This window comes from Dermacentor variabilis, chromosome 4 (assembly GCF_050947875.1).
Source record: "Dermacentor variabilis isolate Ectoservices chromosome 4, ASM5094787v1, whole genome shotgun sequence".
Lineage (NCBI taxonomy): Eukaryota > Metazoa > Arthropoda > Arachnida > Ixodida > Ixodidae > Dermacentor > Dermacentor variabilis.
Window position 1 is genome coordinate 84,067,851 of NC_134571.1, and position 26,100 is coordinate 84,093,950.

General features: G+C 47.1%; 2 protein-coding genes across 3 annotated transcripts in view; one reads left to right on the plus strand and one right to left on the minus strand.

Moving 5' to 3' along the window:
- The window catches only part of LOC142579448 (sodium- and chloride-dependent glycine transporter 1-like), a 118,398-nt gene extending 111,406 nt beyond the window's left edge, over window positions 1-6,992 (minus strand). Inside the window, exon 1 of the mRNA XM_075689618.1 lies at window positions 6,232-6,992. Within this exon, the coding sequence (XP_075545733.1) occupies window positions 6,232-6,267 (36 nt within the window). The 5' untranslated portion in view covers window positions 6,268-6,992. The remainder of the gene's footprint in view (window positions 1-6,231) is intronic.
- The window catches only part of LOC142579449 (kelch-like protein 8), a 169,384-nt gene that overhangs the window by 84,090 nt on the left and 59,194 nt on the right, over window positions 1-26,100 (plus strand). The window lies entirely within an intron of this gene.

Below are 26,100 nucleotides of genomic sequence, written 5' to 3' on the forward strand. Positions count from 1 at the left end.
AAGGCTGAACGAACCGATAGTGATAGGCTCCAGGCGCTCCCACCACGACTTCCAATCGCTTCCCCGTGCTTTCATTCTGGTAGCGGCAAAACTCCCTTCCTATATCAAATTACGTATATCAAATTTGTCATAACTAATTAACGTCGCCTTCCGAAGAAGCCATTTTGATGCATACTTATACAGGCAGCATTTCAACCTGCGGAACAACTCACTTTGATTGAAAAATAGTTTGAATAAATGGCTCCTTTATTTGAAACGTTTAGCAGGTCCGACATGTTTGGACCAGCTGTTATGTAGTTATTTTGAATAATAATTTAAATAAAGAAGACAGCGTCGTCAACGATACAAACACGAAGAAGAGGGAACATTTTCTTCTCACCCTAACTGAGTTGTTTCGGCGGCGCAACTTCCCATTTCTAGAGTGCGTTCGCGCGCCACTCTGACAACTTCGTAGGTTCGCAACGAGAATGGATGTTTAGATTTCGCGATCCAGCGCCGAAAGCATACTTGGTTAATAATAATAATATAATATTTGGGGTTTTACGTGCCAAAACCACTTTCTGATTATGAGGCACGCCGTAGTGGAGGACTCCGGAAATTTTGACCACCTGGGGTTCTTTAACGTGCGCCTAAATCTAAGCACACGGGTGTTTTCGCATTTCGCCCCCATCGAAAGCATACTTGGTTGGGCCGTTCCATTACGCTTTATGCAACACATTTACGCGAGTTTTACGAAACACCCAGATTCACCAGCCAACGGCGACAGAGAGAGCCGGTCTGAGCGCCCCCTCGTTGACATTCTTAAATTAAAGAATTTCATGCCAGTCGATTCGGCAGTCACCGAGACCACTTTTCCCGCGATCTCTTTAACTTATGCTTCGTCTCAGTCATTGCATGCGCTGCAGCGAAGGCTGCGAAACGAGTAAGCTAATCAGGATTTAGCACCAGAAAATGGGATCACCCACCGTACTTCACTAATCGTGTTGTGGGTGGGCGCCGATTTAATCGAAGAATCAAGGAAGCATTACGAACGGGCGAACAATTCTTTCCCCGTGACACTCAGATGCGTGCTTTCTGTTTCTCCCTGGCTGACGCGGCCAGTATAATGGCGTCGGCGTTCCTTGCCGATTCCATTTACCGGTTTGCGAAAAGAGAGCTTCGCGGTAATTGTAATTCATTCGCCGTTCAGCAGGCGGATGTGCACGCGATAGGCAAACTAGAACGAGAGATGAAAAGAATGAAAAAAAAAAGAAAAGACAAGACAGGGGCGTTTCCACGGGACGCCTGAGAAGATAACGATGCCTAATCCCGGTCTCCCGGTACGGCACGCTACAGGAAGGAGCTGTGGATTCCGCGCCTGTGCCAAATGGTGACGCCTGCAATACGCGAAACGCTTATATAGTCTAGTACGATAATCGCGGGTGACGATTCGTTGATCTTATTTATTTTATTTGTATCTTATTCACAATGTCTTGCTGTTCCCGGATTTCATTTGTCAGGAAGTCAAAATGCGGATGAAATGTTTACCCGTTTAACTTACTCGCGAGTGAATGGCGCGGCTGATTGCGCGAGAAGGTGTTCGCCGACGTTCCAGCAGACTTGCAGGTTTGGAATGCTCAAACTGCCGATGAAAATTCGGAGCTTTTATATCTTCGCTACATGGACGGGAAAAAAGAAAAAAAAAAGGTAGCACGCAGACCAAACGGCATCTACTTGTGCGCATTTTAAAATCCGATGTGCGTTCTTCGCCTCATGCAGGCACAACATTGCCTGACTCGAGCACCCACAGCGCTCGCAGTAATTCTGATTGATCCCGATTACACTTTCACGCCTTCTCGGTGTGCGATAAATGTGCCTACGGACCTTTTCTTACCGACCCAGGTAGCTAAAAAAAATTGGAAGCAATCACAAGTGCCCAAGTCGGTCGCAAGTTTTGTTTGTGATGAAGCGCTGTAGGCGAACGTCAACAAAAAGCACGTGTTACATTGTAAACAGACGGATATGCCGCAGAGCGTCTATATGCGTTGAGGCGAATGGCGGGCTTGTTCAAGAAGAGCTCAACAGAGCTCGGGGTGCGCGAACAGGTGCGCCCGAGCCGTTGCTATAGCAACGTGCTCACGTAATTCTCGCTTCACCGCACCAACGCACCAAGCGGCGTAGCTGTTTGAACGTGCCATGTGGGTGAGCACCAAGGAGGTTTATAACCTCTTTGGTGAGCACCCCTTAAACAAAAAGGGGGAGACTTTTAGTGACTCTGCGTTCTGGCCGCAATCCTTAAATTATTAGGCTTAGCCATTATAGCTTCATCGTTACGGAACCGAGGTGTCTGCTGGGGGACGTTTTAGGGCCCTTTATTAGCAGTTAGTTTTGTTTTATTATTTGGTGCGAGACTAATAGCAACTACAGAGATACACAAGGCTCCAACGCAGCGAAAGCCACTGGCGGTTGGTACTCGTCTCATGACGCAGGGAACTTTTTTATGACGTACGAATGGGCCCTCTTGATTGCTTTTTCCTCTTCTCGCAGGTAGTGCTCGAAGCTATTGTCGCAACACGCCCTCGAAAGCCCTGCCGAACATTCGAAGCGGTTTCTTTCATATATAGGTTCCAGGTTTTGCGAAATTATACGGGCCATGCTAATAAATGGGCTGTACTGTCTTTCTCTTCGCAGACTCGTCAGTAGCGCCTTTCATACACTCCGATAGACCGCCGGTTATATGTCGTACGCATTATAATGAGTTCGCCAGCTCCAGTCCTTAATCTTAGTAGCACCAAAAAGAGAGAGAAAAAGCCTTTTATCGGATAACAGAGATTTCTGCCGTCATGCGGGTCACGTCTACCCACGTTCGCTGATTATAATTCACGCTGCCGTTTTCCGCGAGATCTTAATTAATCTCACGATTGCGGCGTTGGTCTCCTTTTATTGACTACATGCCTCAGTTTATATAAGTGGCCTCTATTTCTTTCCACTTCGCTTTATGATTTAATAATTTTTTCCTCAGTGGGCGAATGTGGCAAGATAGAAAGGTAAATGGACTCTGGGAGGTTCGCTCCCTGCAAGAGGCGCCGAGCGCAGGCGTAATCTTCGGCGGCTGTCTCCTGAACACAGTGGAAAGTTACTGTGTCCGCGAGGATACTCGCGCGACCACCGGTGCAAAATTATGCAGCGAGATAAACCCGTCTGGCGTCTTAAGCCGCTCGGAAGAAGAGCCCGCCCGCCAGCACTATAAACACTGCGCAACAAGTGCTACAGCCCCCCCCCCCCCGACCCCCCAACCGACCAACGCCTGATAAAACCTTTGTGGCAGGGGGTAGGCAGATAGAGGCATTACGAAAAAATCATGGACGCTGAAATCGTGAGAGAGTCCTGATAATATATATCTTCGTATTCTTATATAGGGTATTCCGGCTAACGTTAGCTAAGCTGTCGGGAAAAAAAAAAAGAATTCGATAACACTGTGCAAGATACGATTTTAAAACCAATGGTGTTCCGCCGTCAGACCTATGACGACCGAGCACTGTATGTTCTATAGTTGTATCGCGCACCGTGCTTTGTTTTTTAAAATCCTTCTTTTCTTTTTTGGTTGTACAGCTTGGCTAACGTTAGCTGGGAGAGTCTTCTTGATTGAATCATTAAGGACAACTTTCTTTCGCACTTGTAGATATCGTGTGGCGGAAACCATCATCATCACCGACGTACTTATGTCCAGTGCAGGAAGAACGCCTCTCCTAGCGAACTCCATTACCCTTTTCTTGCGCCAGCTCACCTCCATCTTATATGCCCGCAAATTTCCCATTTTCATCACGTGACCCATCACGTGAACCCATTTTCACCGCATGACCGACCGCATTTTTGCAGTCCTCGACAGTGCTTCCTTTCTTTTGGCACACATTCTATAACTTGGTTCTAAGCGTTACATTAGCGCACATGTGAAAATGTGTGGCCTGTAATACCTTGCACGAACGTGTGTCAGCCAAAAACAAATGGGAAGTGTATTTGCTGCCTGCGCACCTTGCTTGAATCCACGTTCTCGGGCCTGACGAGTGATCAATTAAAATAAGTGAGTGTTACCGGCGAAATCTGGCACATATGACGCTCTGTTGTTGCAATGGATATAATTTATTCCTTTGCGTATCATATTCCGTATATAATGCATATTCTTAATTTCTGTTTTAATATACAGTGCATAATTAGTGTGGCTAAATACATACCCGTGTGGTTACGTTCTTCTGACCCCTTCATAAAATTGAGTGTTTTGTGTATATACCCCTCTGCGTGCGTGTTATGTAAATTTGATACAGGAAACTGCTGTTTCCTGTATATGAACTGCCATGTAAAGTGGGGTTCGAAAGCCTGTCAAGCGAACTTATTTCTCCTTAGATTGGAGCCTCCCTCCATTTTCTTGGATGCAGAAATTAATCGTTCTTGTTCTTATAGAAAATGTTCGTGCATCTGCCCAACTATCCCGTCCCTTCTCCGTTGTGTACACGACAAGGCTAAACTTGTTTACGTTAGCGCTTTTCTGTAGTGAACTACTTCGTGAGCCTTGCGCCAGTGACCAGAATTCTCGCTCAGAGCGATTGTTCTGTTTACAGACAGGAAGGCAAGAAAAAAAAAAGAACAGGAAGAAATCATATTATGCCTGCACGTTTAACTAGGCCTCAAACTGTATATAGCTGTTTAAAAGTGGGACAGACTGTCTTTCTCAACGCGTACTCAAGTTTAAGACGCCGTAGCTTTGAAGGTGTAGAAGGAGCAGGCAAGCTGTTCGCACAAATATCAGTACAAAGGAAAATTACCTGCAATCCGTTGGGCAGATGAAGGCAATTTGCGCTTTCGACAACGTTAACGGCAAAATTACACTGTCAATAAGCTGCCCGTGTTCTTTTTCTTCTTACTTTTTTTAAAGTAAACCTAGCTTTAGCCGGATTATTTTGAACAAAATAGAACATATAACAGATGATGTGTTCTAGCATAACAAACTTTAGTCAAAGATTTAAGAGTAATTTTTTTTCCTGGAGTAGCATGTCAGTCGAACAGCCAGGCTAACACCTCCAGTGTATTATTAAAGCTTGTATCACTCTCTCTCGCCCTCTCTCATGGGTAACCTTAACGTGAAACGAAGCAAGTGTTTATGGCTAGCCGAGCCCTTTAGTGATGTTACATGTCCCGATTACCTTTAGCCGTTAGTCCGCCTCCACAGTGTTTACGAAGTCGACCTCTACGCATCCGCAACCCTCTGTTAACGCAACACTCCTGTCAGTTTAGGCAAAGGTGTCCGAGCCTTTTTGACGACACTATGCGCACTCAGTCCACGTTCCCAAAGATTAATTCTAGCGGCTCTCGACACCTACTGCGTCCAAATGATTGAGTAGTACTCTCAACTTTATCGAAAGCTTGAGATGTCTCTACCACGGCAGTCACACGATATAAAGTGGCACCCGCATTCATACGCTTTAGAGCGCTTGAAATGTGGCGACCCAGCGCTCTCTGTGAATTACATCCGACTATGCAGGGCACGTATGTGCAACAGCATGGCGCAAACATGCGAGGTTGTGAAACATGCGGACTCACGGTCCCGCTTTCAGCGCACACGTGCAATTTTATCCGTATAAAACATATTTCACGCTGCGAGTCAGCTTTCGCTTCCTCGGTTGCGTTACTCGACGTAAAGTTAATTGAATGCGAGCCGAAAGTAAAAGCCACGTGCTCCGGCCATTCCTGTGGGGCCCTGCGAGATATGTAGCACACGTAATCCTTCTATCAGCTCTTCGTTGCGCGACAGGCGCGGTCTGCCTGCTGCCCAAGCCGGAAAAGCTCTGCGAACACATTCTCTCTCTTTAGTCCGAGATCGATAGTGTCGATCGTGGCACTTCCACTAATGATACTGACGGCCCCGTTGCAGTCCGTTAAGATGACGGCTAGGCTGCGCGCCGCAACTATCCGAAAAAAAATAATAAAAGAAGAAGAAGACAACATAATAAACCGGGCCACAGAAAAGTGGACCACCCTTTGGGAAACGAAAACATTGAGGGAAATTTGAGAGGCACGCAAGGCACCTGGCTCTGCCAAAATCACCGAGGGGCAAAAGGCGAAAGACCTTCTAGGTACATTGAAGAGCGTTTACGCACGAGGCTTGAACACGTGCTGCTACCGCCAATAGAGTGCACTTTTCCTTTTTCCCATTTTAATTACCCTGTCTTGAAAACAGTTCAGAAAGATGAGACTCACCTTGTATCGCATTACTTTGACGGGGGAGTAGGCCATGGCTCTCCGAGGTGGTGCGGATGCCGCTCCCTTGGTCTGGAGTCCGTGGCTCGAGGTCGGAGAGAAACGTTCCCGGATGCTGAGCAGAGAAAGGCCAGACGGAGGCAGTGGAGGCTCAAGTCGCGTATCACAGAGTCGGGCACTTGCTGCTGCTGCGCGCCACCGGGGAGCAAATATTCACCAGCAGAGGCAAGCAGTCGGGGTCTTGTCTTTACTCTTCGCCGATATCGGGAGAGAAGAAGAAGAAGGGGGGAAAAAGTGCTCAACTAGCCGGTGGATCACGAGTTGCAGTTGCTCCCTCCTTGCTATAGCACGCGACACACGCGCGCGGATGCGAGGACTGTATTCTTCTTACGTGGCGCTTCGCTTCACGCTCCGTGCCCCGCGCTCTCCCGCACGCTGAAAAAGCCAGCAGTTGCGGACTTATGTGTTCTTCTTCCTTTCTCACAGACAGCGCGGGAGAAAAAGAAACAACAAATAAAGTACGAATCACGCAGCTGGTGCTGCTCGATATAGCGTTTCAAAGCTATACTAGATGATCTGAATAGTGGCGTGCGACGGGGCGCTATATCTACGGCCAAGTGCGGCGCACAACTTCGCGCGGTTGGCGAATGAATGGGTGGGCCCTTGCCGCAGAGGCCTGGCGAGAGTGCGCGAGGCTGGATAGAGAACGGGGAGGCACGTGCGACGTGCCCAAGCTCTAGCGTACACACTGCGCGCGGCGGCCGCTCGGATAGCGCATTTTGCCTCTCGCCGGCTGACGTAGTTGAGAGGGCTAGTGGATCAACTTGGGCGAGGGCGCCGGCGGGCGTCACGGAGTCCGACGCCGCGCCGCGGCGCTGCCAGAGGGACTTCTGTTTCGGTCAGCGCGATCCAGTTTGCGCAGGAAGGAGCGTGCGCCAAGTTTTCTTCCGACGCGCAGGCGCTCGCTGTTTTTGTGCCCCTGTATGTGTGTTTTGTGTTCGTGCGTGCGTGCGCGACTGCGTACTTCTGGGTGTACCTGCGTGTGCGTCATGCGCGCGCGTGTGAGTTTTTCTGATGGTCGAGTGAAGGTAAATACTGCATCAGCAAAACAACGCCAGCTATATTGCGCAACAAACTGCAGTGCAAAGCGTGCTCTATCAGACAGCCTAATAATTGTTTTTTTTTTTAATGAATGAATGAATGAATGTTTATTTCATCTTGAATACACTTTCAAGAAAGGCGCAGGGGCAAAAGGCGCACAGCGCCTGACAGTGGCCCCTGTACCCCCAATATACGCTTTTATTATACATTATTTAGTGGTAGTTCATTGGCAGTGAGCGGACACACACAACGTTACATATTTTAACACATTATGCATGAGTTTACACAAACTGAGAACAGAAATAACAAAATTTTTGGGTTACAGTTTGTTTACCAATATAGACGGTGAAATAAGAAAGAAAAAAAAATGTTCCCCTTTTCCTCCCCTCTTCCCTTTCCTCTCCCGGTTCACAGTCAATAACGTACAGGTTATACAGGTAAATTACCATAGTACACTAAACTGCAGCATATAACCATGAACATGTACGTATCCACGTAAAACAGAAAAACAGGAAAAAAGCGGGTTATAATATATTTATGTAGCAACAATCACTCTCTCAAACACTGTGTTAGTAACAATTCCTTCACATGGTTTTTGAAGCCGTTTCTTGTCATACTGAAATCAATGTTATCTTCTAGCTTATTTAGGATTGTTAGTACTTGGTACCTGGTTGTTTGTTTACCATACTTGGTCCTTGTGTTTAGGGTCCGTTTTCTTTTTAGTCTCATATCGTAAGGAGCTTCATTAATGTTTTCGTGTATATAGAGTTCATTTTTATATATATACTGCAGTAGTTTAAAATCGTAAACGTCGTTAGCTTTAAGCATTCGGTATTTAAAAAATAATGGTAATGTGCTTAGTTCATGACTTGGTCCCTGATAGTTTTCGTAAATGCGCAATATTTTCTTTTGTAGAATAATGAGCCTGATCGTTTTTCTACTCTTATTTCATTCTTTTGTTCTTTCCTTCCGGAAAAAGAAAACTGTGATGTAATCCGCATTTGCTGTTACGAACATGTGTGTTTCGTCACCATGTATACGTCTGCAGCCGACGCTGATAACATTAACAAGAGAGAGAGAGAAAGGAAAGAAAAAAATAGTAAAGAAAGGAGGAAAGTACTTCGAACTTTCTAGATTACATATGTCCATGGAAAGGATACGAACACGCAATGAACATTCAACGAATTACATCTAGGATCAAGAAATCCGTCACAAGAACCAAGCTGAATAGCTTTATTTCCTGTGCAGGGCTTCTTTGTCAGAATCATTTTCCATCTTTCAGAAACACTTAGAGAACACTGCACTTGCCGTATTCAAGTTTTTCCAGCTTAAACCGGTCGCCTCTCGATTGTTTTCACACGCAAATGCGACCACTCTGATGGAGACGATAAAGAGCAATCCTTTAGTTGCCGATATTAACTGTCAGGCGTAGATACACAGGTGCAACAAGAGTGGCGGTGGTAGGCTGTCGCCACAATGAAGACATGGCACAGCGCGACACTTCACAGTAGAACACTGTTCGCAGTCCGGACGTCAGACGGAATGGAGATTTCTGACATATATCAATTGTACATGACCAACCGGAGGCATTGCCTGGTTAGCTTCCCTGCTTTACCTCGGAACGGCACACCTTAATGTTAGCGCCACAGTTTCCGAATATTGGAGGCAATAATAAATTGTTGACGAGCGATCTCCTCTACTCGTGCCGATGTGCTTCGTAGATAATGACACCGCGTTTACCTGCCACACGCGTGCTCCCCCTTGTACGACTTTGTTTGCTAAGATTTTTATCAGAGGCATCCGAAAACATCAGTTCCAACACCGTGTTGGACGTCCAGCACAAATTTCAGCAGTATACGAACAACATCAAACCAATGCAAGGACCTCGCGTCTACAAGCTTATAAATCTGCGTCGCAGAATGGTCGACTCTTCAAGAAACTGCACCAACTCCGCACGCACACGTAGGAAAGAAAAAAATTTGGAACTTCGCTTTAACACCGCGGCACCGCGTTCCGGTAGTGTAAGAAGACAGCAGATCTCTGTAAACAACACGACGGTGCGAGAGCGGTATGCATGCGCACCAATGCAGTCAAGTCACCGCTGCCGCAATATTAGAGTCATTGAGTAATAAATGGTGCCAGCAGCTTTCACTTTGTGTCACCTCGCTTCCACAAGAAAACAGCTGTACAGAATGCGCTGTATGCGCTTAATTGTACCGTAAGTAAATAAAAAAAAATATATGAGTGGCGCTTTACGGCTGAAAGACACATAGCATGGTAACGTCGAATATTTGGCTAGTTGGTTCTACATGACCCAAAATGTAACAGCGCGACTTGGGACGAGGATATGAACCGAAGAGCAGCGCTCTAATTCAGTTTGTGTTTTTTATACTAGGTGTCCAGCCATGCCTAGGAATTTTGCGCATTGCCCCTTTGGCCATCTGTCGAACCTCAACGGAGAAGGGAAGCGTAGCAAGGGGCGGCAGAAAGTTAGGTGGGCGGATGAGAATAATAAGTTTGCAGGGACAACATGGCCACAATTAGCACATGACTGGGGTAGTTAGAGGAGTATGGGAGAAGCCTTTGCCCTGCAGTGGGCGTAGCCAGGCTGCTGCTGCTGCTGCTGCTGCTGCTGCTGCTGCTGATGATGATGATGATGATGAACCTCAACGCAGTACGCCAGCGTAGTTCAATGGGTAACATTCTCAAAAATTATATTTCAGGTTTCTCTTCACAAGTTTCCCTTCGCAATGTCGAGAGGGCACTTCCTTTTAATAACATGCGCATATCTGACACTGGTCGGCATTTAATGCTGCGTTATGGCAGTGTTTCGGTCCTGACAAAAATGCTGCTATAATGAAGCACTATAAGTGCCGAATAAATGCCGTAAATGCGTACGTTATTAGAAGAAAGCACATTCTCCACGTTGCCGAGGGAAACTTGTTAAATCTCATCAGATCTTCTGAAATATATAGATATCTTTAATATGCTGCTCACTGAGCTACACTGGTGTACTGCGGTGAAGTTCAACAGATTCCCGGAGGGGCAATGTCCAAAATTCCTCAGCAAGTGTTTAATTTCAAATCACACATTAGATTTTTGCGATGCACTACTAATAAAGACGGAAATTTCTGTCGCGAGAAACTTGGAGTACTCTGAGAAGAGAAAGAAGGGCGCTGCAATACTTCCAGGTGCTATTGCTTACGAATGACAACGGTTTTCTTATATTTCCTGAGAACCATTTTCTTCAAAACCAGGTGTCCGCGAGTGGCTCAGTTAAAAATCAAATAAGAAGAAAGGTACCCAGTTGTCAGAATAAATGGAATACAGGGCTTGCCGAACACGCACAGTGACACGGTGACATCTGCCACTTCTTCCTTGCTAATATTTACATTTCTTCAGATATGTATTTTAGAGATACTTATGTATAGCAGAACTTCAATGAAAGTACTTTAATTCACTGGAAAGATGCTTTAAGAAACCTCGGCGCCAAAGTAGGGCTCAGGGATCACTACAGTTATGTGTGTCAGTTACAACGCGCAGGGATACGAACCCGTTAGGACCGTTGTTTCCTGAAGACTACAGGACGTCTTAAACTGGATGCTTTTCTTCCTTAACCTGCGTACTTACGAGAGCCAGTCACTTCTGCTTTTTGGCAATTTTGAACAGTTTGCAATAGCAAGTGGTTTGTCTTTTCTTCTTTTCGACATATCCCTGAATTTTGTTTGACCTTCTCCCAATAGTTCTATTTTCGCGCCGTTTTAAAACACGTCTCTCGTCAGTATGAACTCGAACTCTGTTTAGCGAAACTTCCGAAAGGAAACCACACACCTCGGTTTCTTCATTGCGACTAACCTAATTTCGGAAATTGCGCGAAGCACTCCGCCTCTATCCTCTTTCGATCCACTTAAAAATCCGCACCGTCAGTACTCTGCCACCAGCGACACGCGTGTCTGCTAGCAGCAGCCGGCGCACACAAGCCCGACAGAAACGAGCTGTCGGTTGGTTCACCCGAGTCTCTGCAAGCCACCAGCTGCTGCCGACTTCCAGACGGCGCTACTATCGACCCGCCGGCACAGGCAGCCAGTCGCGACACCGGAGCGCCACCTTTCCCGTTGGATCAGACTCAGCGCACGCCGGCCGGCGCCAGCCTGGCCGCCTGGCCGAGACCGCCGCATGAGCAGCGCGGAACGACTCTGGAACGTTGGCCAAATTTATTGCGGGACTGCGCCGTCTGCGCTGTGGCAGGCGCCGAGGAAGAGAACACCTAGCGACGACTTCGGCCTCTCCCCGTGACGCTCGGCCCTGCGACACGTCGGCGCCGGTGCGTTGCCAGTTTTTGCGACCGCAGCGGGCTTCTCGAACAGTTGCGGGAGCAAAGCCACGCGGTCGACCGTTGGCGCCTCCGAGACGGCGGCGCGGCGAAGCATCTCCACGATGCGCCGTGAATGCAGACAGCGGGAAAGCTGCCGTTGCGTTTACAGGTGCACGCGTCAGGATGACACAACTACGTGTTTTAAGAGGGCCGCAGATGCCCGCGAGAACTTGCGCGCTTCCTAGTGGCGCTGCTGTCGGCGCGCGCGCGCGACATTCTGATAATCTGATCGCATCCATAGAGCGGCCGTTGGCCTGATGTCAGACGGAGACTTTCGGTGGCGTTAAATGGGCAACGCCGGTAGGGAAAGAGGTAGAACAGAAAGAGACAGGCAGAGAGAGAGAGAGAGAGAAACGAAGAGGAAAAGGTAGGGAAGTTAACCAAGGACGTGCACGGTTGGCTACCATACACTTGGGAAAGGGGAAGAGATGAGAAGGAAAGAAGAAAAAAAGTCAGTCACTGAGGGATGTCCCCTGTCACAAGCATTCGTACAGTCTAGAAGCCTTCAAGAAGTGCAGAATGGTTTTTGTGGCCTTTTGAATTCAATAATGCACATGCCATGGTACCAGGATCTTTTCCTCCGAGCGCGCTCTATTATTAACAGGCTGAGTACAGCTTGTAGAGTACGTCGTTGAGCGTCAAAGGATGGGCAATGACACGCTCTAGAGTCTCATCGCATAATTAGAGAATTTAACCAGAAAAGGATCTGGTTGGCTGCCTTACGCTGGGTGAAGGGAAGAGATAAATAGAAAGATGAGAGAGAGGGGAAGGAAAGGCGCAGTGAATTTATCAACGCGTGCAAACAGAGATAAAACTTACACATAAAAAAAATGTAATTCTAGGGTATTACGTTCCAAAATCACGTTATGATTATGAGGCACGCAGTAGTGGCAGACTCCGGATTATTTCTGACCACCTGGGGCTCCTTACCGTGCACCCAATGCACGGTACACGGACGTTTTCGCATTACGCCTCCACGGAGGGTCTAGACATAATTATATGCCTGAGGAGAACGCCGAGTCTTCTAGCTCTACTCCTTTCGTGAATTTCTTAGACTTTGCCAGTGAATTGCTCTTTCTTTTTTATTTGCGATGGAGATGGAGTCTCACTCGCATCCACCGGACTCGGCAATGCCCGCGGCAGCTGCCTCCATGGAAGTGCAACGGCATCGACAGCGACACTGACAGCGATGACGCCATGCAGTACTATGTTACCAGTCAAGAACCTTGTGACAACACCTTCGAGTGGGTGCGGAGCCGTAAAGCAACGAGAAGGTTTCTTAGCACAACATCGAGTTCGAGTACGTCGACCATGAGATATTTGCGGAATGCCGAGGTTCTCACCATCATTTTCGCGCCAGTTCTCGCCACTGACAACCCGAGGCGCCTCAACAGGCAAGCTGTGTCTTCACAACCAGAGACGCTGGTTCCGAATGAAATGAAATGACATCAGAATGAACACCCGTAAGAAAGCCCTAGCGTTTGACGTAGAATACGCGGCTGCATTGAATTCTTCGCGCAAAGTTACGGAACTTGAAGGGCTGAAAGTCCGCCCTCATATTCCGCTGAATAGAGAGGTCACTACCAGTGCAATTTACGGTGTTCACGAGACCATTGCCCATTCCGATCTGTCGGTCTTCATCAAGCCAGTTGCAGAAAACACCTTCATTACAAACCGCTTCCGACACGCAGTTCGCCGTCCCTTTATACCAAAACCACTGCAATGCTGGAAGTGCATGAAGTTAGGCCACGTGAGTATAGTGTGTGCAAAAACACTACCGTGTGTTCTCTGTGCACTGGGCCTCAGACCACTAACACTTGCGAGGCCGGTGTGCTGAAGTGCACCAACTGCAGCGGCCATCACGATGCATCCTCGAAGTAATGCCCTTTGATTCGAAGAAAATTGGCAATTCAACAAAATGGTTAGAGACTACTCGTCTCACCGAGATGCAGCAACATCTATTAAGCGACGATGATCACGTCGCCGACGCCGATCAAGAACCTCCAAAGCCTCTGTACAACACGCACCACGTACATCACCACCCCCTCTTCCACCCAGGCAAAACGCAGTCAGCCCAAAGGACAAAGGAGCATCGAACAGCACGGCTGCCGACCTTTGGCCTGAACTCCCTAGGCTACATGCACCTACTGAGCGAGATCAGACTTCTACAGCAAAGGGCACTTCGTCTGTTCCTGATAAAGTGACGGACAAAGGTCAACAAATCGTTGCCATGATCAGCTCTCTGGTGAGTGCTATCCGTGTTCTTCTGGACAAGCTAGAGATACCAACAGCTCGAAGTGCAAGTGCTCGATGCCATCAATCCGGTTCTGGCAAGCCTCCAGAAATCCAGGGCTTGAGAACTTCTACATCAGAACCATGGCTTATCGACAACAACAGCGATCGTTCCGGAATGATGTCAGAAGCGCTTCTATATTCCAGTGGAATGCGAGAGGCCTGAGATCATGTATTTCGGATTTCCAGTAGTTCGTGTTTGAAAACCACTTTCCTATAGTGGTCATCTGTGAACCTAACTTCTGAGCCACCATAAGACTATCAGGATATGAACTTCCGTTTCAACCATGTGTGCCCGAAGTAGTAATGTTCTGGTTTACATTCGCAAGGACCTTACGTATTTTTTCCCAACCTGTACCACCACAAGACGGTAACCAATACGTCTATGTTACTGTGAAAAGGAAGAGTCTGTCTTTTACTCTTATTGGCATCAACCTTTCCCCAACAAGTCAGTTTGATTGCAAAAACCTAAAAGATACCATGGATGTGACTTCCGGTTCTAGGATAATAACAGGGGACTTCAACGCTCCCCACCAGATATGGGGAAGTTCCGGGATAAATTCAAGGGGCAAGTCACTCATATCCTTTGCATCAGGCCACAACCTGTGTCATCTAAATGACGGAAGCCTGACATTTCTGCGAGGAGCAACTTACAGCAGCTGCCTTGACTTGACTTTCGCGTCACGTTGCCTGACTTCGAGTGTGCAGTGGTTCACTGATATTGAAACCCATGGAACTGATCATATTCCATGAGAATTGATGGAATAGAAGCCTCATTACCGGTTGTATTTCGCCGAATCGACTGGCAAATCTTTGAAGATCTTGTAGAAGACACATGCAAGAAACAAATCGCACGCAGGTTAGAAGAAATGATTGCAAAGGCAATGCAACATTGTACGCGTTGCTTCACACATTCATCGAAGCGCACAGAGAATGACATTAAATTGGACAGGCTTTATGCACTACATCGCCCAGCTGAAAGTAGGTACAGGCGCACGAAGTCAATTCTTGACCTCAGAGTAGCTTGGCGCATGCAAAAGAAGATACAACGCCGAATGGATAAGGTAGTGCATCAAAGATGGAAATGCTTTTGCGAGTCACTGGACTCCGCAAACCATTGTCCCGTGTGCGGCGTACTCTACGGGGTCTTTGCTCAAACCCCCAGCAACAACACCCGGTTAACGCACTTGCTCTCTATCAAAACTACCGTGAGATAGACGTTGCAGAGGAATTTTGTGCGAAAGTCGCCGGCAGGACACTTTGAGCCCCTGACATGGCTTTAGGCGACATTCCTGGTTCATGAGATACAAGTATGGATGCTCCATTCTCTTATTAGAATTAGAGGCTGCTATGGCGCTGTGTTCGTCTTCACCAGGGCCAGATGGAATAATATATACTGCTTTGCGCCACCAAGGTCGAGAAGCGCGACGAGAACTTTTCAACCTTTTTAATAGATCATGGCAAGAGGGCGTCGTTCCACAGCAATGAAAACGCAGCCGCCTGGTACCGCTGCTAAAAGCCGGAAACTCACTCTGGAACTGGCATCATATCGGCCTATAGCACTCGCCAGCTGCGTCGGGAAGCTCACAGAACGTATGATCCTCATGCATCTCGAATGGTACCTTGAACACCACAAAATTTACCCTGACTCCATGGCGCGATTTCGACGAGGCCGTTCACTGACTTGACAGTGTCATCGATGTTGTACCATCTATAGAGCAGCAAAAATCTTGGAAGCGATTATCAGTAGCACTCTTTGTTGACGTGAAGGGCGCTTACGACAACGCTTCCCATCAAGCCATCGTAGGAGCACTTGACAATTGAACTAGGAGGGCGAGTATCTCGACGGATCCGAAACTACTTGACACAAAGGTCCTTGTTCATACGCACGGAAGATGGTCCGACTACCGACCAATACGCATGTCAAGGCGTGTCCCAAGGAGATGTTCTATAAGTTCTATTCTTTTCAACCTCGCGTTTCTTGGGCTGGCCGAATCCCTACCGGAAGCACCGGAATCCCTACCGGAAGTGAGTGCCTCAATCTACGGCGACGACATCTGCATCTGGGCATCAGCGGTCACTCGCCTGTAGGTTCGTACAAGGCTACAGAAAGCAGCAACACAGACATCTGAGTATCTTCGCATACAAAACATAATCATCTCGACAAAAAAAAAGTGTGCGTTAGTCGTTTTTACGCAAAAAGCGATGCTTCGTTATCCAGCATACATCAATGGCCAGCCTGTCTCCTACAAGAGAAATCATTGGTTTTTGGGTGTCATTACTGACCGGGACTTCTCTTGGAGCCCTCAGGTTGCCCACTTGAAGAAGAATCTCACATCTATTGTTCACGTCTTCAAGTTCATCGCCGGCAAACCGTGGAGATCGTCAGTGGTTCCATGCTACAGCTGTACTGAGTACTTCTATCGGAGTTCTACGCTATAGCTCACCCGCGCTTGCTAAAACATGCAAGTCAAATCTTCGAAAACGTCAGAGCGTGCAAGCACAGGCACTACTTGTTAGCCTAGGCTTTCCGCGGAGCGCCTCAACAGCAGGAACAGTTATAATGGTTCAAGGCCACCCGATCATGACTCACATTACCACCGACATGTTTAGGGCCCGTATTCGTCACGTTTCACGGATGCAATTAAGCTCTCTTGCCTGCCTGCCAGAACGACAACTGCAGGTGTCATCCTCCAACGTCGTCAGCATTCATCGTGCCTCCCTGCCATCGGGATCCACAGCCTCAGTAGGTTCACCCTCAGCTGTGTGGCGTTTAAAACAAACTCAAGTGTGCCATAGGAAAGAAGACTGACCTGGCCTCCGAACCCCCATGTATATATATATATATATATATATATATATATATATATATATATATATATATATATAAACGAGAAGAAAGGGGGTTAACTGAGGGGCCCGATCCATTCCTAATAAATGTTGCAAATGACTAGAAAAGTTTTTTCATTAGGCGTTAGCATTGCTTACTTGAAAGAGAAGCAATACTGAGACACACAACATTCACATGCATTTCACAAACCATAGATAAAAGACTGCTGAAGGGGTCTGCCTATAGGATTTCTTCATGGTCAAAAAAGCACGCAAAGCAATTAGAAGCGTGGTGAACATACATCAACATATTACTAATTCTCTAGGCATAGGATATCTATACATTTAGAAATAATTTTTAATTGGGCTACCTCCATCTCTTTCAAAAATATAATAAATTTTGTCCTGTGTGTATATTTAAGTACATGGTGTGTGTGCATGCTGTACACAGTGAAAATATAAAACCATGTTGAAGTGAGAAAATACAGGTGAGGCTGCCGCCGCTAGTGCTTCTAATGCGCGTGTCCTCCTATGGTCAGGATTTGCAGAAATAAAGCGAAAGTATGCATTAAAAGCCGTGCATGCCCGCGCGAACAATGATGCAGTAAGCTATTAGTCCCAGTAAAATTACAAGTGAAAAGGTCGAGGAAAGTCAAAAGAAACTTCAAACGATGTGGGTGACAAAGCTCTGGTAATGGCCCTTTAGGTGTGGGTGTGGGGGAGGGGGAGGCTTCGGCATCACCCGGGAGGGGGGGGACTCAGCCCCCGCCCCAGTAAACTTCGGAGGGGGCTCGGACCCCAAATCCCCCCCTTCCCCATTGGTCGGCGCCTATGGAACCCGCCTACCTTGGTTTTGAAGCAAGCAGCTCTGGATTGTCTGCACAGTATCTATTTTGACCGAGTTCACATATATACGCATGGCTCTTCCACTCAGACCAGCTCCACCGGCGCAGTGGTTATACCATCACAATCATTAGGAATCCTATACAAATTTCTCACATCATAACATGGAGCGGTTTGGAGCTTGTGGCTCTCCCAGGTGCCATTGATTATATTAACAACCAAGTGGCTAATCGGTGGGTAATATTCTGCGACTCGAAGGTGGCCCTACAAGGTCTTTTGTCAGCTCTTCGTCGCGGGTCCTGTGAACAGCTCGTGTCGGAGATACGAGAGACGCACCATCATATAATCGCGAAAAGACACGACGAGGTGTTTCAGTCATTGCGGCATCTACGGCAACGATCTCGCTGAGGAAGCTGCTAGGAAAGCACACGAAGGAGCAAACCTTGTTTCCGTATCTTTATCGCGGACTGGCGCAACGCAACACTTAAGCAAGCTAACGCACCGTATGGCATTGGAGAAGTGCCACACACATGAATTCACCCAACATCAGTTGAAATCTCTCGACCCATCTATGCAACTGCGGCTGTTACCTAGGCTTCCACGAAATGAAGAAACAATGGTGTGCCGCTTACGCTTGGGCTTCGCATTCACCATTGTATATACTTGTTTGATTGTTATGGCCGATTGCGCCGAGTGCAATGCCTGCGGTGTCGAGAGAGAGAGTGAGAGAGAGAGGCATAGGGGAGAGAGAGAGAGGGAAGGATATAAGGAATGCAGGTATGGTAACCACTCAAGAGTCTCGTTGGCTTCCCTACGCTGGGGTAAGAGAGAATGGGAGGAGAGAGAAGGAAGAAAGAGAGAGGGTATAGAGACGTGCAGAGGCAGTACTTCAGTCAAAGCTGCTCGTGCAAACCAGACGTTCTCAGAAAGCACAAAAGTACCTTCACCGCCTTTTGAGCCGATGACCGGTTGGGACGGTGTCGAGGAGGCTATACTGTTCTTCTTCCCCATATTTTGAAAATGAAAGACATGACTCTGCATAGCTATAAATCAGTTGGAAAACCGTTTACATTGAACAAGATCTTGGGACCATGGCCTCGCATATCGCAGCTACAAAAGGCCACAAAAGCTCTGCTGCGATATTTGAAAGCTACCGGATTGAGCGACCGTCTGTGATCCACACTGTGTGACCGTCAGTGGATGCAGAGCAGAAAACTGTTACCACGTCAGCGATGTACACAGTGGACTTTCTGTTCTTCTCTCAATATTTCCCTTTCCTTCCCTTCTTCCCCGGTGTAGGGTAGCCAACCAGACTCAGTCCTGGTCAACCTCCCTGCCTTTCAATTTATCATTCTCTTTTTCTCTTCGTATATATATATATATATATATATATATATATATATATATATATATATATATATATATATATATATACGCAGGAAAGAGACGACGAACTTTTTGGGAGACTTCTTTTTCTTACTTAACGTTTTCGGCTGGTGGACCAGCCTTCGTCAGAGTACAGCGAAGGCTGGTCCACCAGCCGAAAACGTTAAGTAAGAAAAAGAAGTCTCCCAAAAAGTTCGTCGTCTCTTTCCTGCGTATTTTACGTCGGGTCCAGCGTGCTGAACTTTGAAGAAAACCCCTATATATATATATATATATTCCTGAGTTTTTGAAATAAATCGTTTGAGGTTTAGTGACGTGTGTTGTCGTTTTTCATATCCAGATTGTCCTTTGATCGTTACTTCTGATGAGACACCGACTAACCCGAACTACGGCTTTGTTTCACTCTAAAAATGGTTTGCACCCTTTGGGGTGTAAATCTGACACACAAGAATAATCATCATCTGCCTTGATGCGTTTCTTTTCTTTAACGCTACGAGCCCGGTACTTTCCAGTAACGAACGGCATGCGCGTTATCAGCATGACATAGCATTCCCTACAGGAAAGTAGCGGGCGCGGCGTTTTCAAGAAAGGAAACGCATCAAGGCAGATGACGATTATTGTTGTGTGGCAGAGATACACTCCAAAGGGTGTAAACTTTTCTTAGAGTGTTTCAATATCGGAGCCGTCGAAGGTTATGAAATGGAGCCTGTAAGTTTCCCTTCTAGTGATGAAAGAGAAGAGAGGTTATACTGAGTTCGTTCTGAACGTACGTCCAGGGTAGGCTTCTCTAGAAAGACAGAGAGAGAAAGAGAGAAAGAGGAGAATTTTCAGTGCTAAGTTTAAAGATAATATAGATAATACTGATGTTTACAGGCTATAGTTCGTAAGCTTATTAAGCGGACTTTTGTCTATGCTTTGACGACCAAATTTTCCGTAGGAATTTCATAGGTATTTCAAATAGACATGAGCTGTGAAAGCTATTTTTTTGGAAATAAAATACGATTTCTAAAATAATGAAAAGCGACGTGACTCTCTTACGCATGCGCATCACGTACGCTTTCGACTTCGCTCTCCTAATAGAAGTCTTTGGCGCCCGCTCTGTTCTTTCCTAGTCTTTCCTTTTTGATAATTTGTTTCCTCGTCGCACTAATATACATTCCTTAAGCTGGAGCTGTATTCGTGATAAGCAAACTTGATCTTCAGGGGAGGGGCTTGGATGACTTGCTAAACCAGGCGCGCAGCTTTTGTTTCTCCTTTTTAAGCTTTCCAACTTCTAGTTTAGATTGCCTGTCATTTATTTTTATTTTCAAATACTGTTAGCATTATAAAGTCTATTACGCCAGAGGCAATACGAAAATGTGCGTTTCTACGTACAATAATACGCAGTAAATTAAAATGAAAGATCATGGAAAAGACCCCTGAAACCGTCATTCATGGTAAAGTGAAAAAGTACACACTATAGGTTCTGCATTACCGTATTAGCTCCACAGAAAAGACGACAGGAAAGTAGCAAAAGAGAAGAAGAAGAAGAAGAACAACAACAACAACAACCTTATTGAAGAATAAAACGCTCAATGGGTGGAGCCCCTAGACAAGGGCCCCACTGGCTTCCGCGCGCCGTCTTGCTTGTCGGATGATGGCCCTTTGGACCTCTTCCTATGAACTGGAGAGCGCCGCCTCCCATTGTGTATGCTCCGTAATTTCTGTGTTTGTCTTTTGCGGATGTGCCGAGCATGCCCATGAGATGTGGTCTAAGGTGGCGTGGCTCCGCACCATGGGCATGTGTCCGTATATCTTTCGGGATGAATTTTATGGAGAATGTGCAAATTGTTATATGTATAGGTTTGCAGCTTTCTCCATATAACCTGTTCTTCCTTACTGAGATTCTTATCTGGGGGTGGTAGTTTCATTCTATTTCCTCTGTGATAGTATAAAATTGCAGAGTAGTTCTGGTCAATCGGGATCGGGTCTTCAGAGGCGTCCTGTGAGCACCCGTGGTGTGTAGCATGCGCACGAGCTACTCTGTCAGCCTCTTCGTTTCCCCTGATTCCCTCATGACCGGGTACCCATAAAAGATGAAATCTGGTTCGGGGTTTTATATTTTGTATAATCCTAGAGGCTGCGGTGCATACTCGTCTCTTGAGGTAGCTCCTGCATGCCGCTTGAGAGTATGATAGGATGGTTATTTGTTGTTGGCTTGGTTCCGTCACTTTGATAGCAAGGGCTATTGCGATTTCTTCTGCTTCCACGATAGTGGTGTTCTGAGTGGAGGCGCTAATGATTTCTCTGCCCATGTAGTCAGTGACAGCAGCTATACCGTTCTTTTCTGCCTGCCTGGGTATCTTGCCGCGTCCACGAAGCGGGAGTTTGGTTTGTCGCATGCGTTTGTTCAATGTATGCAGCTCTGGCTTCTCTTCTGCCTGCATGTAAAGCGAACTAGATATAGAGTGCACGAATAGTAAGTGCACTGGAAAAGCAACAAAAGAAGCACACACTAAAATTGTACATTACCACAACACTAAAAAAAAACAGAGGCAGATAAACTCTTATACGGGCTTATCCCTTTACCATCATACCAACCACAAGTATAATGCTTCGTTATCTACCGCGCGTTCCTGCAATTTCATGTAGGTTGCTGGTGTGCAATACCGAAATGAAGTAATAACCAAAGTAGTGCATTCCGGACACACCGAGAACCTTTGGAAGTTGGATCGTATTATTTGCTAAGGCGGAAAAAACTGCCAGTACACAGTTTCAAATGCTCGCACGTTACGATTTAACAAATAATAATAATTAATAAAAAGGTACGAAAGCCTGCTTAATCCCGGTAACAGCAGGGGTGTGGATTCTGAACCGTGTTTTCCTTCTGCTCCGCACACACCGCGCATTAAACGAGGCAACAGCACCGAGCCGGAAGTGGCGGTCCCTTCTGCAGCAGTTTCGCGACTCGATTCACTTCCGTTATGGCTTAGCTGCAGGCGCGCAAGGCGGCCGCCTTTACCGTTGCCCGCTTTCTTTGTTCGGTTCCCTTGACTTAAGCCTCGGCCAAACGTGCTCTGCGTGCCTCTCGAACTTGATAGTGGAATGCGCGTCGCGCTATTCAGATCGCCGTCGCCGATCGGCAGCGCCTGCGATCCAGTGCAGTGCGAAACCGGTTGCAGCGCGAGTTGCGCCAGCACTGCTGTGCAAAGAACTTACGTGCAGCTCTTCGTACGAAAGCCGGGAGGTGTGCGAAGACGAGTTGACTTTAGAGGGAGAGACACCAAGTCATTTCACCCTGATAAAGCGGGCTTTCAAAACCCTGTTCTCCGATATAATTTAACGGTGATGTGTTGATTATTAGACGAGAAAATAAAATTCAGAGTTCCTTTCTTTTTTCTTCTAATTTCGCGCTGATGCCCCGGTGCCAGCATACTTCAGCACGACGTCATGGTGTTTCGAAGTATTTTCTCGTATCTACGAGTATGTAGTCCGCGTGGCTCAGCAACAGTTCTTGAAACTTTCTATCGTCAGATTTTGGCTTCTCTGCAATACAAAGAAATGTACGCTTACCGGCAAAAAAAGTGATTATATAGGCCCCTTGCAGACGCCGACAAAATATATGGGCACATTGCTGAGCTGAACTATCTATATGACTGCCTCTGTTGCTGTTGTCTGAACTGTTCTGCGAACGGACGCCGCCCCGGCCGCGAGCATGGGATACAATCACAGCCATATATGGCTGCGAGGTTTGTCGCCGATGCGCGCGCACCTCCACGCGCATGTCCGCGCTCTCCCACGCGCACACTCGCAGGGCGCTACTGGCATGGCCCCTCCTCTCCTTGCTCCCCTCGCCGGTGATCACCCCTTTCCTGTGTCCACCCGGTCCACCCCGGACTGCGCCCGGACACTCATGAGCCACTAAAGGCTTCTCCGACAAAATCCATGACCTCACGGCGAGCCGGAGCGGGGATTTAAAGGCGGCGTCGCCAGTAGCCTTTGGTTTCGCCACTCTTATTGTTTACGAAGCCTGCTGTCATGGTAATATTAACCGGCAGTGACTTTTGTGCCATTATCTAATGGCAATATACTAGTACAGTTCAAATTATTTTGTTTTTCTAGCGTTCCTTAGACGTTGCAGATTGCCCACCGCATAGAGGTTCCCACAAAAGCTGCTAGAGGTAACTCTGGCGCTGCGATCGTTCACTTGCCGCGGGAAAGACGTTTTGCACGCAGATTTGTCTTGTGGCTTCAGACGTTTCCGTGTCGTTTTTTCTTACGCTTTATCCTTCTGAATTTTCAATCACCCATGGCCTTCTAAACACGCTAAGAGAGAGAGAGAGATAGAGAGAGAGGCATGGGAAAGGCAGGGAGTTTCTGGCTTGCAAGGCGCTATAGTGTTTTCCGTCCACACGCGTAATCATTGCGAATAGGCAAACTTAGTATGTTGTTGAAGATAATTAATTTGCTAAGTTACAGTCGTTCGAAGCCAGAAGGACGAAGATTAGGCAAATCCATGTCCGTCATTCCCCTGCTGGGCTACTCTTGCGGCTACCCTAATAGAGCCAGAGTTCTCTCCAGTAATTTTTTTTTTGTACGAAACTATATATGCCTCGCCGGTCACCATGTTTAGCAAAAGCTGTACCCCTATATATTTACATTTCCTTTTACCGGTGGTGAGCAGCGTCTCAAAAACAACCTCCCGTTTACGAATTTTGCATGCCTCGGAAGGGGCTAGCTTTGCGACGAAATCGGCGTTTGTTCCAGCCACTTGCCATCAAAAACGGCGCGTTCCTGTTGCAGCAGGTTTATACGAAGCGTGCTCCCGTATACGGAGCTTCAGTGTGGGATTCGCTTTTCATCCAAAGTTTTGTCCCATTTGTTCTGTTACATTTCTCTTCGTTTGCTGTCTTGATGTGCGGTACAAGGTGTCATTTTCTTCACTTTACGCCGTGAAATCAGCTACTCCTTTACAATTTCATGCAGCGCAGGTTGTAAAAGCCATCATATTTTTTATCGGGCTTCCTACAGAAACGCGAGTATATGAAGCTATCCAGAGACGGCTTTATCTGTTTTCCATTTTTAATGTCGCGCTTCGCCACCTGCATTAAGTTTCTCATTCTACGTATTAATCTTCTCTCCACGTTTTACCCTCTCTTGTGTTGTGAACTTTCCTTTTCACGCAGCCCAACTAGGCGGGCGGGCGGTCAACGCGTACACAATCGGACACGAGGGCTGAAATGAGTTCTTTTCTTTAGCAGCCGTCTCTCCCCACTCTCCACCTTGGTCTTCGCTAAGCATGTATAGCGCAGCAGACGAGCGCTCGCAGGTCCGTACTGTGCTGCACGGTTCTGCGTCGAGCAGACGTAGTCTGGCGGCGACGTTGCCTTGGCGCGCTGTGACCTTGCTACACTGAACCAGAATATTCCAAGCATTCAAGTTCACTGCGACCTTGTCCGCTTCTCCCCCTTCTTTCGCTTCGGCGCCGTCGCCGACGTAGAGCGGCAAGACTTACTTTTTATTCCTTCTTATCTCTCTTCCTAGTGCCTCGGGTTTGGTACAGACCTTCGTCGGCGCCGTTACGGGCAATAGTCCGCGGCAGCCTTGACGGTGCCTTGACCTGCAGCGGGACACGTTCGTCCCGCGTGTGGAGCAGCACACTGAGGTCGTCTTTATTCGACGCTATGGAGTTTTACTTTTCTGCCTTCGGCAACTGCCACCAGCACCCAGCCATTGCACTGCTCTTCGATCGTTTTTTTCCCCCGTTTGTTTCTCTCTCCTCTTCCGTTTATGCTTGCTTGTTTATAACCTCGTGAGGATACTGGCGGATTGTCTGGGCGCTGCAGGGCTGGGTACGAAGGATTTGAAATATTAAACGTTTTCGGAAATCAATCAATCAATCAATCAATCAATCAATCAATCAATCAATCAATCAATCAATCAATCAATCAATCAATCAATCAATCTTATTGCAATGAAACAGGCAGGACATACACACATGCAAGCTCTCACTCACAACTAAAGCTTTATGCGTGAGCCAACCACCGTTGTCCCTTCACGATAAAGAGTTCAACTACACTGATAGTTGTCAGACACGTGCCTTTGTTGCTTTTTGATGCGAAAGCATTGACTGGTCCTTTTTAGCGAAAGGCTATCGTCTGTCATCTGTAGCAGCGAAACGGGACCTCAATTCCCATTTGCTGCGACGCCACGTCACCATGCAGCGCGCCTCGACGGAGCAGAGCGGGCGAAAGGGCACACCTACATCGTTGGTGTGCACTCTAAAAACAGTTGCACCCTTTGGGGTGCATATTTGCCACACAACAATAATCGTCATCTGTCGTGCTTGCGCTTATATATATACATAAACGCAAGCAAGATTATATATGTCTTGCTAGCGTTATATATATATATATATATATATATATATATATATATATATATATATATATGTATTCTGAGTGTTTGTGCGCGCGGTGTGAGCGCGCGCCTATGCAGCTGGCATCCTGGCTAATGACTCGCGCTCCGGCGCCGGCGCAGCTGTCAACTCATCAAACCATTCTTTCCCGCAGCTGCCCTGCTCTGGGAGCAACTGGATTTTCTTGCGGGACCACAACGCCACATAAACTTGTGAGCCAATACAAGCGTCGCTTGAAAAAATAGCCCATGTGATGATATCGCGCTGCACTCTGGAGAGCACAATGTGTTGAAACCAATCCCGCGGCAGTTGACTGCACTTTAGAAGCTCAACTCGACGAACGAAGGTCGGAAGGCTGGAAATATATAAATGTCAGGTTTGAGCGCGCAGTAATGGGTGGTCGGAGCGCTTCGAAAACCGAGGAAGCGCTTCGATTGCTGCATGGGTGACGCCCCAAGGCCAAAGCTAAATGATCATGTTGCGAGCGGTCTGTAGTGCTGCTTTAGTATACTGTCATTTCAAGGGCACACTTCGGTCGGGTGCGTCTACATATGTAACCATGGAAACGAAAGAACACACACACACACACACACACACACCCAACGATGAAATAAGCCAGTCCCTGCAGTGCTTGTAAAGCACCCCT